This window comes from Barbatula barbatula (assembly GCF_947034865.1).
Source record: "Barbatula barbatula genome assembly, chromosome: 3".
NCBI lineage: Eukaryota > Metazoa > Chordata > Actinopteri > Cypriniformes > Nemacheilidae > Barbatula > Barbatula barbatula.
In genome coordinates this window covers 11709881-11724542 of record NC_136764.1, presented here as the reverse complement: position 1 = coordinate 11724542, position 14662 = coordinate 11709881, and the positions used below count along the sequence as shown (strand labels likewise).

General features: G+C 40.7%; 1 protein-coding gene across 4 annotated transcripts in view; it reads right to left on the bottom strand.

The window, feature by feature from the left end:
* Nucleotides 1-14662, bottom strand: part of spsb4a (splA/ryanodine receptor domain and SOCS box containing 4a) — a 53418-nt gene that overhangs the window by 20516 nt on the left and 18240 nt on the right. For all 4 annotated transcript variants that reach the window (XR_013786424.1, XM_079452627.1, XM_079452629.1 and 1 more), the window contains exon 2: nucleotides 6270-7141. Coding sequence is in view for 3 of the 4 variants with exons in the window: in XM_079452627.1 (XP_079308753.1) it covers nucleotides 6270-6975 (706 nt within the window). In the remaining variant the exon portion in view is untranslated. The remainder of the gene's footprint in view (nucleotides 1-6269; nucleotides 7142-14662) is intronic.

The following is a 14662-nucleotide window of genomic DNA, read 5'->3' as shown; positions in this document are numbered from 1 at the left end:
AAAAGTGCCCCAAAACTGTTTGTTTTGCTACATTTTTCAAAATATCTTCTTTAGTGTTCAACAGAACAGAGACATTTACGAAACAATGGCGGCCAAGAACGGTTCATCAGAACAAAGAAATGTATACAGATTTGGAACAACTTGGAGTCAATGATGACAGAATTCACATTTTTGGGTGAACTGTTCCTTTACTAAGTAAAGTAAAAATGAAGTTAACAACCCTGCTGTATTCTACCCAGCAGGTCAACTAGCTTATCACAAAAATTGATGGTGGCTGCCCAACCTTTCCTGGTTCACCAGCACCAAACCAGCATAAATAATGCATGCCAGTCTGGCCTGTTCAGCAGCCTTCCTCTTCAGAAACATTTCGTGTAGGTGTCTTAAGAGATTTACTAACATAAAAGTAAAGAATAAAGCACAGCTTAGCACACATAGTATGGGTCTTAAAGAACAGATGTGGTCCAAATGGCACTGATGCGTCACACATTTCTCCTACACACATAAGCAATCCTCAAGAGAGCCTGACGACCATAATCTTCAATAAGATGCAGAATTTGTCAGCCTATCCTCTCAGCTGCATCATGCTGTGCTAACCTACTGACCCAAGTAGTGTCCATTTTAAATAGACAGCAAAACATCAAAAGCACATCTGAAATTAAGCGTGTATTAAAAAATAGCAACTACACACGTAAACTTAACTGTGAGTTCACACCGCCAGCTAGGTATCGCTGCTCTGTTGCTACGAGGTTGTTAGAAAGTTGCTTCTGATTGCTTCTCCGCTTTGGTTTCTCTAGTAACATTTATAAACAAACCCTGCACTAAATGACGAGAGACAGATGACGTGGCTGCGCTACTTTACTCCTTATGGTAATCGCTTCCGAAAGTCGCTCACAATTTCCATAAAGTTGAGCAATTCTCAACTTTGTTGCGTCGCTAGAACGCTCACTTCCTGTCGCCAACGGTCACTGTCGCCCGAAGTCACCAGTTCCTCATTGAAATGAATGGAATCAAATCTCTTTGTCGCTGGTAGTCTGAACGGGGTGTTATGGTCTTCAGCTGTCTCTGAAAATTAAGTCTTGAGGATTCAAGTCAATAAATAAAGAAATATGATTATACAAATGCAATTGCAAATCTCACACATTCAAACAGGGTCGGGCAAATATAGAAGGAGGCGTACTACATACACAGGCATTGTGCAAGTCGGCCTTTGTCTCTTTCCCGTCTATCTCCATCATGGCAGATGTTAATCATCTACTGTGTGTAGCACTCGTTCTACATTCTCTGTATATCTGCCCTCAACTCGTCCTCTCTGGTTGCTGAAGCCGAAAGCAAGACAACGCGCTGGCGGAGCGGGAAAATGGACGCTATTGTGCGATGAATCACCGCTAGAGCTAATTGGCGTTTTAATCCCTCACAGTACGGAGAATAGTGACAGACGTCTTCTGCCAGTCAGAGAGAAAGAGAGCAGATAGATGGAGCCATCTCTGTGTTACAGTCACAATGGGGCAGCACATGTCAATTTCGTGCTTGTTTCTTTGTTAATTGGAAATAAGTGTCTTTATACACACAGTCGACTGTTCTCCGATCATCTTTCCCATTATTGATGGCATACCAGAGTTTTATGCAGACAGAACGGCAGTCGGTTGACCTTGAAACAGCATGGGCTTTGGGGTTGTAAACATAGCCTAGAATGAAAAAGCACATAATCATTCTAACAGCAGCATGGACCATATATACCGGCTGGCTCTGGCTTCTCCATCTGCATTGCACGGCCATTTCAGGCCATAACTTGAGTATCCCTTGTGCTGTCCCCATGGCTGTGTCACGTAAATTTGCAAAGCTCTTTCACTGTCTGCCTGTTGATTTTCATTTATGATGCTATGAATCAAACAGGCAGTGATAAACATTCTACAGTGCAGATACCTTCTCAACAAAACAGACAGACGTGAGCTACGAAGAGGCAGCTTTCGCACAAAACCGTGTGTGCGGGCGGCTGTTTGCATTTCTAATACACTCACATAAACACTTTCTAATCTAAATATTCCTAGTGTCTCCGATGAAATCCTGTTTTTTAATTGAGTGTTTTGTTAAATGTGGAGACATTGCATCTATACGGCCCCAAAATACCTTTCAAGTGGGCAGCTCACTAGGTTGAGAAACAACAAATCTCTCTCTTTTCACAGTCTCAGTGCCATCTTTCACAATCTTCCACTCAGGAAAAATTCAACTGAGATGTAGCTATTCTAAGAGCTATTTACAACAGCGCCTTCCTCATTCAGACAGATACGAGCGTGTTAATGAAACCAGTTTGCTCGTGTCCTCTGAGATGTGCAAGAAGTCCGAGCAGGGAGCATGCTTGCATATATATTAAAATTAAGCCTGGGATTTAGATTGTTCTGCACATATCTAAAAATGTCACAGCTTACATTTGGCCAAGTTCCTATTGCTTACTGCATTCATCATTACTCATGATTCTCTCCGCAACCATTAGTATCAGCACTTTCAGACAGAATGCACAAAATACAATGACATGCATGAAAAGTTTTGCCCCAAAATTGAACACACCAGACAACTGAAACTTTAACATGCGTTGAAAACTGCTAAACACGGTATTTACCACGATATTATATAAAATATTTTATAGTTTCATCAGTTTAGTACTTTTAAGTTTTAACCTTATTCTTTCTATTCTATTCTCCTTATTCACTGAGGATGAGCGTCCGCACTACTGGGAACGCCCACAAAAACGTTAGATTAGTTTATGCTGTGGGGGAAAAGTTATTCAGACGTCTGAAAAGAAGTTAAAAAACAAATAAAATGTATTAAGAGCGTGCCCCTGAACCATGCCGGACCTCGATTGTGTCTCGTGCAGCTTTCCCACGCAGATTAAATCCTGGACCCAGCTAGAAAGATGCACACTACATTAAAATTTGTGAGAAATATATTTATATGAAACGTGTTAGGTTGCACAGAAGAAAGTGCGGTTGTTTAATGAGAGAAATGACGAATTCTTATTTTTTCCGGTTTTTATTAATGATCGAAAATGGCACCATTTTCTTGTTCAATTTCAAACTGAAAAACACATGACCAGAAGGTACACGGACCATAATGATGAAGGTTTTCATTTTTCCTCTTATTTATTTATTTAAATTCGGCAGGATTTAACTTCCATACATTTAATGCAATTTACTAGAAGCTTTGAAAAGGTTTCAAACAGACTTATGCTGGGTTCACACCAAACGCGAACAATCCCATTGCACGCTTTTTGTTACCTGCGGGAAAAGTTTGTTATTTTCATGCCAGTGATGCGATCTGACAGACATTTTCAACATATGCGGCAATCGCACCGCCCGATTCGCGTCATTCGCACTGCCTGCCGCGAGTTTGTGTCTATATGCATCTTTGCATTGACTTTGTTTGTAATTTACTGTAAACCCACTTACTACTGAGTTCCTCTATTACAATTCCTTTGCCTGAACCCCTTCTTTCTTAAAGGAAAAGAGAGGCTCTTTCAGCTTCAGATTAGGGGGCTTTGAGTGTGTCCCACTCTGCTCTCAGTTCCCTGATACCGAGATACTCCGGGGAGCCAATGCGGCCTAATCCAAATAAACCAGGGCTGAAATGACACTGATAGGATTCTGGTTATGAGCTTACTGCTGCTTATTAAATGAATGCTTTGAAGTCTCATACAATGATGAATTTTGTAAAAGGATATCACGCTCTCCCCCCAACACTCTCACACACTTTGAAACTCACTGAAAATTCTGCACACCATTTGTTCAAAGATGTCATTTATTTGTTAAAAAATTTAATTATAAGAAGGATACTGTAGTTCAAGCTAAAATCTCTGATAGGTGTGAAGTAATAAAGTAAGTAATACAGACACCTGTGACCAGGGGCGGATTAAGGTGGCCAATGGCCCCTAGGCTGCTCTTTGGTTGAGGATCCCTTTAGGTGGGTTTCAGGTGCCTTTCACGCTTGCAGTTTAGTTCGGAATGAAGCACGGTTCGCATGAAAAAACGCTAATGTAAAAGCTGTCACGCGAACTCAGGTGCGCACCAGGGTACCGAACCTTGCGCATGCGCTTTAGCTAATTACAATGGATTTACTTCAATAAAACAAACGAAAGAGATAATAGCGTTGGTAATTCATCTGGCATTTGAGCAAGAGTGAGCCTGCATTGTTTTGCACACATCTATCCAAGTTACCGGCTTATTTTTAGTTTATATTTCTCATGGGCCAATGAGGGTCATATTTTTTGTTCCCGCTGAAGTACATTTTAAATAAAAACTCTGCCAATCAGAGGCCCCTTAACAGGCAGGGCCCCTAGGCTGCAGCCTAGACAAGCCTTTGGATTAATCCGCGCCTGCCTGTGACCATAAATCCATCAAATTGTACTCAATATATTTAAGACCCATTCACACCAAGAACGATAACTATATTAACGTCCGCACCAACAGACAATAACATTATTAATTCTAATCTTATACGCCGTGGTTATAAAAGCACAACCTCTTAAAATGTAATTGATTAAATTGAATTGAAAAGGATATTGATAGGCTGTCAATGTTTTATCCTTCATCTGGAAAAAAGTTATCCCAATAATATTGTTATAGTTGTGGAGATATTCTCTTAAATTTAGAATCATTTGTAAAACGTCATAGTTGTTGTTATAATTTACTTATCATTCTTGGTGTAAACAGGACTTAACTGCCTGGCTACTGCAATCAGCCACAAAAATACTGCAAAGGCTACAAAAATGTTCCAAATATTATTTTACAAACTATTGTATGTAATTATTATTATGAACAAATACACATGGGTAGCTGACAAAAAACTGTAAATGTGTCCAATGGTGTGACGACAAAAATTTAAGAAAATAAATGTCTTTCCAAAACATCGGATAGCCAAATTCGCTGTTTGTCAAGTCACTTTTTAAATAATTAAATACTGTGTTGTAAAAGATGACAAACACTTTTTATTGGCTAGATATGAGCAAATATGGAGATGCAAGGTTTCAGAAGGACAGCAGCATTATGCATACTTATATTTTTATATTATGAATGAAAATATGTATAATATATAACATGCATAAATATAAATATTAATGATAAAAATATATATATTATTAAGAGTTTGTTTTCTACATTTAGGACACATGTACAGTAAATTTGTCAACTATTACTTTTTTAAAACATTACAGTGATTTTACCTATAAAAGTCCAATGTTTATTTGCCATTTTCATGCACAGGTTTGGACATGTAAACTTGAGTATTTAATGGAACAGGGCAAAATCCATTAGATCTGTGATTTTCTTTGTCACTTGGTATTCTGTCAGATGTCTGAAGAAAACACTTTGAGCTTATGCTATCAAATGCAGCTCAGAGCGTTACAAAAACATGCCCCTGGCTTTTAAATGCTGTCTCACAGAAACTCTCTCTTTCATAAACACATGGTGTCTGCCTGGCAGAAGCGAATTAGGAAAAGTATTTCCAAAACACATGCTGATGATGGGTGAAGGAAAGTTGCAAGCCTCTACAAACACAGAGGTGCAGTGTTTAGCCTTAGAAAGAATAGAATAGCCTACAGCTCCAAGTGATCGAACTAATGCATAATCACTTGCACAAACATGCGAGCGCAGAACGTGCCCCTACGTACGCACGGGCAAACTTCCACTGGCCATAAGCATCTCATTTCTAGTCTCCTCTGAAAATCTAAATGCATTAAGAGAAGCTCTCTGCATTAGCTTTAATGATTTGCCAAGGCTAGCTAGTCGGAGCCAATACTCCATTCAGCGATGTTTAGAAACGTCCTGACGCCATTGCCAAGGTGTTACATTGTTCCTTGCATTAATAATGAATGTGTACCGGCAGCAATGCCCGAGTTCCCTTAGGGTAACAAGCGTGAGAGAAGAACCAAACATCTATTCCGCAGCGTGGTCTTGAACGAACAGGGCACAAAACATCACAACCCTGTACTTGGGTGACTCCATCCCTATGCTAACAACTCTGTTATTATTAATTCATCCTCTTGTGTATTACTTTTTTTCTGTCGAAAACAAAAGAAGATTTTTTTGAGAAACGTACTAGTGGTTTTGTGTCCATAAAATGGAAGTCAATGAGGTGCAATGTTGTTTGGTTACCAACGTTCTTTAAAATAGCTTCTCTTGTGTTCTGCAGAAAACAGCCAAAGTCATACAAGTTTGGAATGACATGAGGGTGTGGAAGTGATGACACTGTGGAGAAAATGTAATAATTGTTTTACTTACGATCTAGGCCATTGATGTAGCGCATAGTGATCTCACAGTGACCCCACACCGCACTGACGATGGGGTAAAGCTTTTTGCCCTTAAGGCCTCTGAAGGCCACTCCAAGGTACTGTCCATCAACCATGAAGCTTAAGGTGCCCTCATCCATATCCAGCACCACCATCAGAGCATCTGGCAGCACAAAGGCCTCCTCTGGCTCCAGGAAGCTTGGGTAGGTGTGGGAAGAAGACGCAGGTCTGTTCTTACTGTTGTGGTAGAGCTTGTTACGTCCCAGGTCCCAGCCCCAGGACTCGCCATCACTGCCAACTAAAGACGTGTAGCCAACCGAGTGCAGCGGGGCATCTGCCGTGGCCACGCCCACCACCGCGTGCGTGCCCCGCTGCCTGGCGGGCCAATGGATCCTCCAAACGTGAAGTCCTCGCGTGAAACCCACCCGGCCGCGTATACCGTCTGTGCTTTGGGCAACCGGGTGGCGATGGAAGGTAAGTTTGTCATCATCCTTGATGAAGATGTTAAGGGAGCGGTCATCCGGATTCCATGCGTGTCTAAGCTGCAGCTCGTTTAGAGCGGGGGGCATGTCCAGCAGTAAGTCCAACCTGGCGGGCTTGAAGAAGTCGGGCCCTCTCAGCTCTCTCCTCAGAGGTCTAAAGGACGGTTCCCCACGTGCGTCCACAGACTTTATGCCCCCCGAGATCTTTTGACCCATGGCTTGGTCAGGTGGTGAGGGGGAGGGAGGAGGGGAAAGGGATGGGGGTGGTGCGACGCAGGGGCTGGGTTTCCGGGCTCCGCCGTTACCTCATCAAAGCACCAAGATGTCAGCCTGAGGCCCCCGAATTCAGGTCAATGGCGAGTGCGCCAGCCTTACAGAAACCCTACGAGACAAAAACACACAGACACATCCGCCATGTCATTAAACAGAAATAACAGAGACCCAGGGGTTGATGTACTGGTCATATGAGTGTGTGGGGGAAAACTAGCATGAAAAGGTATTTGAGAAGAGAAATGAAAGAAAAAAACTAGAAGATAAGCCATAGGACAGAAATTGAGCTCGACTGCTGTCATCATGTGCAAGAGCACCATGGGGAACGATGCAATAATGAGGGCAGCGGGTGAGAAAGACACACGTTCTATATGACACACACACATGCAATTATTATCACATGTTCACATGACTAGACATATCACATACATCTTCACACACAAAGGAATACAGTCATACCCATATTTTATTTAAAAATATTATAAATGGTATTTATTCCAAATAAGACACTTAAAAAGCATGCAATAAATAAATTAACAGAAAACAATATGAGTGCTGCTTGCTCGAAGGGATAAACACCACAGTTATAGAATACGTTTGACTGACAGGGAGTTGCTGAGGTATGCTGACTGGTTTTAATGTGCTACTTTGCAGCTCATGAGGTGTTCCAATTTATGTATCGAAGTCATAAACGTGCAGTTAGAGATTTAAAGGGGAATAACAAAGGAAAAAGAGAAATAGAGGGAAAGGTTTAGTCACAGAAAAACCTACACATTAAAGGGGGAATATCCCTAAATGTGTTTACGCTAGCGGGCACTTCTTACTACAGTAAGTGACGCAAATAGTTTTCCAGGAATAAGAGGGATCTCATCCTGGGAAGATGCTCAAAACAGTTACCCTCAGAGAGAATGCAGAGAGAAATGATTCCAGAAAATATAAACATCCTCGGTCAGACAAACAGTCATCAGAGAAGCCAACCATTCAGGTCTCAATGGAACAAAGAGTCTGACACACACACACAAACATACACACTGCATGTGGACAATCTGACACACAACACATTAAGGTCATACATTAGAGAGAGCGAGAGGCAGGAAAGCACACAGCCAAATTCAGACGACAGGAAAGAGGGTGGCCAGACAGTCAGAGCCTGGAATCCTGAGTAAGTGTTACCGATAGCAAAGAGAAAATAAATGAGGTCACGAAAGAAGAGAAATACAAAGTGTGCATGTGTCTGCATGAGAGATGAATGAATGAAAAAAGAAAGAGAGAGCCTGCTGCCCTAACATGCCACTGGCGACTATCATAACATGTCTAGGTGTGAGTTTTGCTGTTTCGAATTTCAGGCCCAAGCTAACACACAAAGGGTCATTCAGCGTGCCGAGCCACAGAATTGTGTCACTGAGGCCGTGTTTGCTTCAGAAACGCGTGTCAGTTCAGCTTACGTTCCTTCACTCAAACCGCTGTAGTCACTAATGACTGTAATAAACACGGATGCAAACATAATTACGTTGTTAGTCTGAGAGTCGTAGACGGATTTTTGAACACTGTTCTCACATTAGGTAATTGCAAAAAGACTTGTAAAACAAAGCCTGAATGTGGATTAAAAAAAGAAACGGCTAAAAAAAACTGATGACAAAAGCTTTTTGCTGATCAATCGTTCCCATTAAGAGCCAGACGTAAAGTGCGGGAGTGGATCAGGAAAAATGCATAAAACTGAATATATGACATTACGATGCTTCTAAAAATCCAATGGACGCCCTCTGTTTAAAAAGATTGCTATACTGATTTTTACATAAAGCAGAATACTAAACCTCAGTTATTGACACAAAATAGCAGGATTTTCACTATTTGTTTTCTCAGTTTGCAGTAAATGTTTAGGAAACATTATATTGGAAAAATACCATATTGTTTAACTTTTGTAGACAGACACTTGTATGGACATTTTTGGATGACGTTAACAGCATTAGTTTGACGCTGGTCCAGAAGAACTTCCTTTTTCAGTTTTTTAACACCACACAGACGTTTGGAAAAAATACAACCAACAGAATATTTATAACGGATTTAAAATGTCAGACAAATATATTTTAGATTTAATTATAAGATACTATGAAAAATACTATGAATAAATAAAAATGGAAACCGGAAGTGCTTCTGGAGTCTGGACTAGTGTAATGTGCAATTTGGTCTATATGGAGTCTCAAATATATGAAGCCCAAACGTTTCTGTATACTTGTTCACAGTGTACACATAAAAATTACACACAAGTGCAAAGTCACAAACATCACCCTACACACACACACACACACACACAGACAGCATGAAAGGACAGTGGCCAGTCTGTTTCAATGTGTCAGTGACTGAGTCACGCTGTGAGCGAGGGTGACCATACGGCATGACTGTACTGTGCCTTCGGGGGCCACGCTGCAGATAAAACGCAGACGTCAAACAGAGAGACGAAAAAACGTGTAGTACATCAATAACACTCGCTCTTCTCATGGGTAATGATCCCCAACCATATGAGACACAACTAATGCAACTATAACAACCTCATTCTAATGGAGTGCTTATGCGCTGTCTCCTGCTAATCCAAGCGAGACGAGGCCACATCTAAAAGCGGTCTATTCGGAATGGTAAAACAGCCATTTGTGCCGACTTATCTGTTAGAAACACAATAGCACTCCATCGGTGTGCGTGTCATTGGGATGCGGATGCTATGGCTATAAGTCAAAGCGAGTCAAAACAACCCAAGTGTAATTGTGCTTCTCTGTGTTTTCCTGCAGCGCATAGCGCTCAATCAAAACAAATGTGTCTTTTTGTTTTTAGTGACTGTTTTGTACTATTAAAATACAGATGATTAAGCGTAAAGGGGACAATGTGCAGGTTCTTGACAGAGTCTTCAATCTGCAGCGTTTTTAGGTTATTAACATTTTCCTCAGTTCAGCTATTCCACACTCGGGGCTTTATTTGTTTTGCTTGCTCCATCATAAAGATAGTTTTCTTTGTTTTGCCTAATTGAATTTTCTGTTTGGACAACGCTCCAGCATTCAAGAGCTTAAAACTGTTCTGCATGACTAGAGGAATGATAATATCTCAGACCTTAGTACAAGACCACACAGTCCACTTAAAGGCTTGATCTGTTTTATACAATAGTTAAGTCAGGACATGCAATCTGATTGGCTAAAAGCCTTTTGAACTAAGTTCATGTTTTTTATTTACCTGGGCCTGTACGGCAAGTAACTGTAATGCCCTGAACCTTTAAAATCATATTCCAGATTACCATACAGACTGCTGTGCAGCATCTGTGATGTAGTTTACAATAACCCTTTTGTGCTTTTTTGTTTCAATAACACACGAGTGAATCTGTGAAGCAATGCTGTGTGCCCTTTACCGTCTACATCCTCATATGAATTTGTTTATGCTTCAGCACTCATCACCCCTCAGCAGGGCTTCAATCTCACATGCTCTGAGGCACACGGGTGCCTGCGTTTTCCATCAGAAGGGTGGGAGGTCTGTGATAGAGAGAGCGCCCGCTGCCTGGCCTCTTGCCTGCGTTACCACGGTCATCAGAGCCGTGATGGACATAAAGCTTCAGCCACCATTGGCTTTGATGAGGAGCAGCACACATTCGCCATCTGTTGTTTACCTTTGCATTCTCTCTCCTTTCATTTAAAACATCTCACTTCTCTTCAAGTAGTGTCGTTCACTTGCTCACCAGACTCACTTATTGTTGACTCAATGAAAATGAAAGTTTTGTGGGGTTTTTTGCTGTTTTGTCATCATTTTTAATGACTCATCCTGCACTACATAGATTTCTGTCCAATCAAGTGCAACCTCCAAACAGCTAAAAGGCAAATCATGGTTCATAGGTTCATAATATAAAGCCTACTGAATTTAATCAACACAATAAAAAGTGACTGTCACGCGAATTCACAAATTCAATGAATTGTCTGGCTTTTGAATTACATTTGCATCAGTTTCACATTCAACACAAACAACACAACTTTCTTGTTGCTAGAAAGTTGACACATCACGCCATGTTAAGACATGATGTTAACCTCTCCATCTCTCTGTTATTCAACCATTGTTATGTTTGGTCTCTCTTTCCCTCCATCAATCTCTGCCTCCCCATCACTTAAACAGCACCTAGTGTCAGATGAGTAAAGCATGAGCTCACTGCAGGCAGTACGTATGTCATGACACAGACAGCCGTCTAGCCACATGTTCAATACCTCCTCCCCCATCCACCTACACAATCCTAATTAAACAGACCTGCCCCGTGGAGATACAATTCTGCCATACAGAAGCACAAAGACTAGACAACAGGCATCTGTTGTAGCAGACTGGGCTGTTTTTCTGATCAGAACACTCTGAAATATAGAGGAGCCAATGGCCACAGCCATGGCATGAGCATAGATGTGTGAGCAACAAAGTGAGATGTTTGGGCACATGGGTAATAAGTGCAAGTGTGAATGATGTGTCTGGTGAGATGTGTTCTGAGGTGACACATAAGCTGATGAATCAAGCAACCACTCTTGGAGATTGTCACATCAAAGTGAAACTGTAGAAAATTCGAACAGAGCCTAGACAAGGTAAATGCAAACCACATGGCAATTCTGCTTTCAATTAGACATTAGAAGTCGTACGGTTTACACTGTACACACCACTACTGGTGACACCAAAAACTCCTCATACATGCAGTCTTGTCAGGGCATGTGTCACAACATTTCTAAATGTATTCACCCCAGAAAAAGGTTTGCCCACGCCATTTGCTAAATAGTTAAGAGCATTTTAGCATTAACTGGAACATTTTCAAACCTGTGTGGCTGTCCTTCTAAAACCTTCTGTGTGCTACAAATGGGATATATCGCCCTCCGACGGGCACTTTGGAGTAAAAACAATCATGGCCGCCATATTGAAGGGTTGTTCCAAAACGAAGTGCCCTTAACTGGCCACTTCAAAGGGTCCTTCACAATTATGTATTTCGAAGGCTACAACTGATGGACATTTCACGCCCCCATGATTCTTTGCGCAGATTATTGCATGGCGACGGCAACTCCTTATTGGCAAGGGATGATGACGCAGAAGGGCACTTCAAGAAACAGTAGTTTGGTCCTCTACACCCTTCAACCCTGTGAAGCTCTCACTCCAGAGGGTAAACACTTTGACATCACAGTATTAATCAGTATTCATCCCTATGCCCTTCAAAGTTGACAAGCACTTCATATTGGTTAGACATTTGCAAAACCCAGTGACAAACATAAAGACTGATTAATAATAAGGATTTATGGCCCAAAAAGATTTATCACAAAATATGTGTACTACTTGTTAACTGGTAATAACCAGTGGCTACCTCAGAATCTAGTTTGAGCTATTAGTAAAGCCCAGTGGTATACCCCAAAGCGTCCAAAAGGCAGATTTAGTACATGCACAGTTTATAAAGTGACATGATGTAACAGCGGTTTCTGCTCAGTCAGAAAATTCACGTGTATTGTGCTGCCCATGGGGAAGCTAATACAGCGACAATATTTACGACACTGATTAAAGACAATTGCGCTTAAGCTAAGCTAAGCTAGAGATCTTTTGCTTACGGTTACCCCATGTGGTTGAACATGGGGTAACCGTAAGCAAAAGATCTCTAGGGTTGCTTTAATGCATTAGCTAACATGACCTAACAATAAAAATACTTCCAAACATTTATTAATCTTGATTTATGTTGATTTCAGCATTTACTTATACATTTAACACAAGTTGTTCTGTTGAATTTAATAAATGCACAACAAACTATCAGGAACAATCATTTTGGCAATAAGTAACATTAATAATGGTGTAAGATTGATGTTAAATAAAAAAATTCGCAAGTTCACATTACCTAATGCATTTACTAATGATAACAAAATACAACCATCTTATGAAGTATCAAAAAAATACTCTGTTAAATAACCGAGCAAGGATGCTGAGGATCTCTTTATCACCAGTAAAGCTTCAAAACATCCCTCTTGAAATGGAGACATTTCTTGGCCACCATTGACTACCATAGCAGGAAACATTACCATGGTAGACGAAAGTGCCCCAGAACTGTTTGCTCTCCTACATTCTTAAAAATACTTCTTTTGTTTTTAATAGAACAAAGAAATGTATAAAGAAATGTTTCCTACTAGTCAATGGTGGCCAAGAACTGTTTGGTTACAAGCTTTTAAATATCTTGCTCAGAACAAAGAAATGTATACAGATTTGGAACAACATGAGGGTGAGTAAATTTTTGGGTGATCTGTTCCTCGAAGCCTTTTCAAAAATCTCCCCATTTAATTTCCATGTCCAAGAAGCTCAGAAGCAGTCCAGCTCTGCAGCAAGACCCTTAAATACAAGCTATAAGCAGAGAGAGTGTAAATATAAGACAGCCATTGAAGGCTATGTCTTCTGACAGCCCAAAAGCCATTCATCACCACAACTGAAGTGTCCACCCCCATCGCAAAACCAGTAATCACACACACACTGCCTTGTGGCAGATGTGCGATCCCACCTCCTGTCCTCTCAGCAGCACGGACACACACACAAATCCTTCTGGCTCTAATCCAGTGGCCCTCTCCAAAGGAGGGACATTGAATGGGTTAGGCAAATGGTTGTGTAGCTCTTCACGCGGTTAACAGCTGAGTTCAAAACTCTCCCAGTAGAGCCTCTCTCTACAGAGCAGCTCCAGTCAGCTCTTTCCAGTCCAATGCTCACGGACAACACACTCTAGTCCCACTGCCCTCCACATCACACACACTGTGTCCATGACCCACCGCTCGCAACATACAAATACACTCCAGCAAAAAATCACTTATAAAAAAGTGCTATGCTATAACTTGCAACTAGTACCATAGTATCATTAAGTGACCATTTGTGACCCTGTCTGTGCAATCCAGGCTAAAGTCTCATAATCTAATGTTGAAATAATGAGCATCGAAGTTCGATTTCAATCATTAATAACAATATGATTTCAATCGTTGAAATGGCATTACACAGTCAATATCAAGGTTATATTTTCACTGAATGTCCTTTACTTTAAGTATGATTATTTGATTTAGAAATAAAGCACATAAAAATGACTTAAGGTGTAATTTCACAAGTACGGTTGTGTTTCTTCTTGGTACCACGTTTTACCATGCTAAACTATGTTAGATTAACACAATACACATTCGTGCGTAATCGTTTTGTTTTAAGATCTAAATACCATTGTATACTATACTATAGTGGTCAATTGAGACGATGTTATATACAAAAAGTACAAGTGCCATACGTCTTAAATGGATATGTCACCCATAAATGAACACATGAGTTACTCACCCTCAAGTTGTTTTAAATTTGTAGAAATATCATTATTCTGTTGAACACAAACATTCTTCCAAATATCTTTCTTTGTGTTCAATCAAACAAAGACATTTATACAAGTTTGGAACAACTTTAGGGTTAGTAATTCATGACAGAATTTTCATTTTTGGGTGAACTGTCTCTTTAACTGTACCATAGTGCCACTACAAATCTTCATTAAAAGGGACGCATAGAATAACACAAGAACACACACACACACTGTGTTTCCATAAATACTCCACCCTTGGAAACACACGGCCACACACGCCTATACAGACCC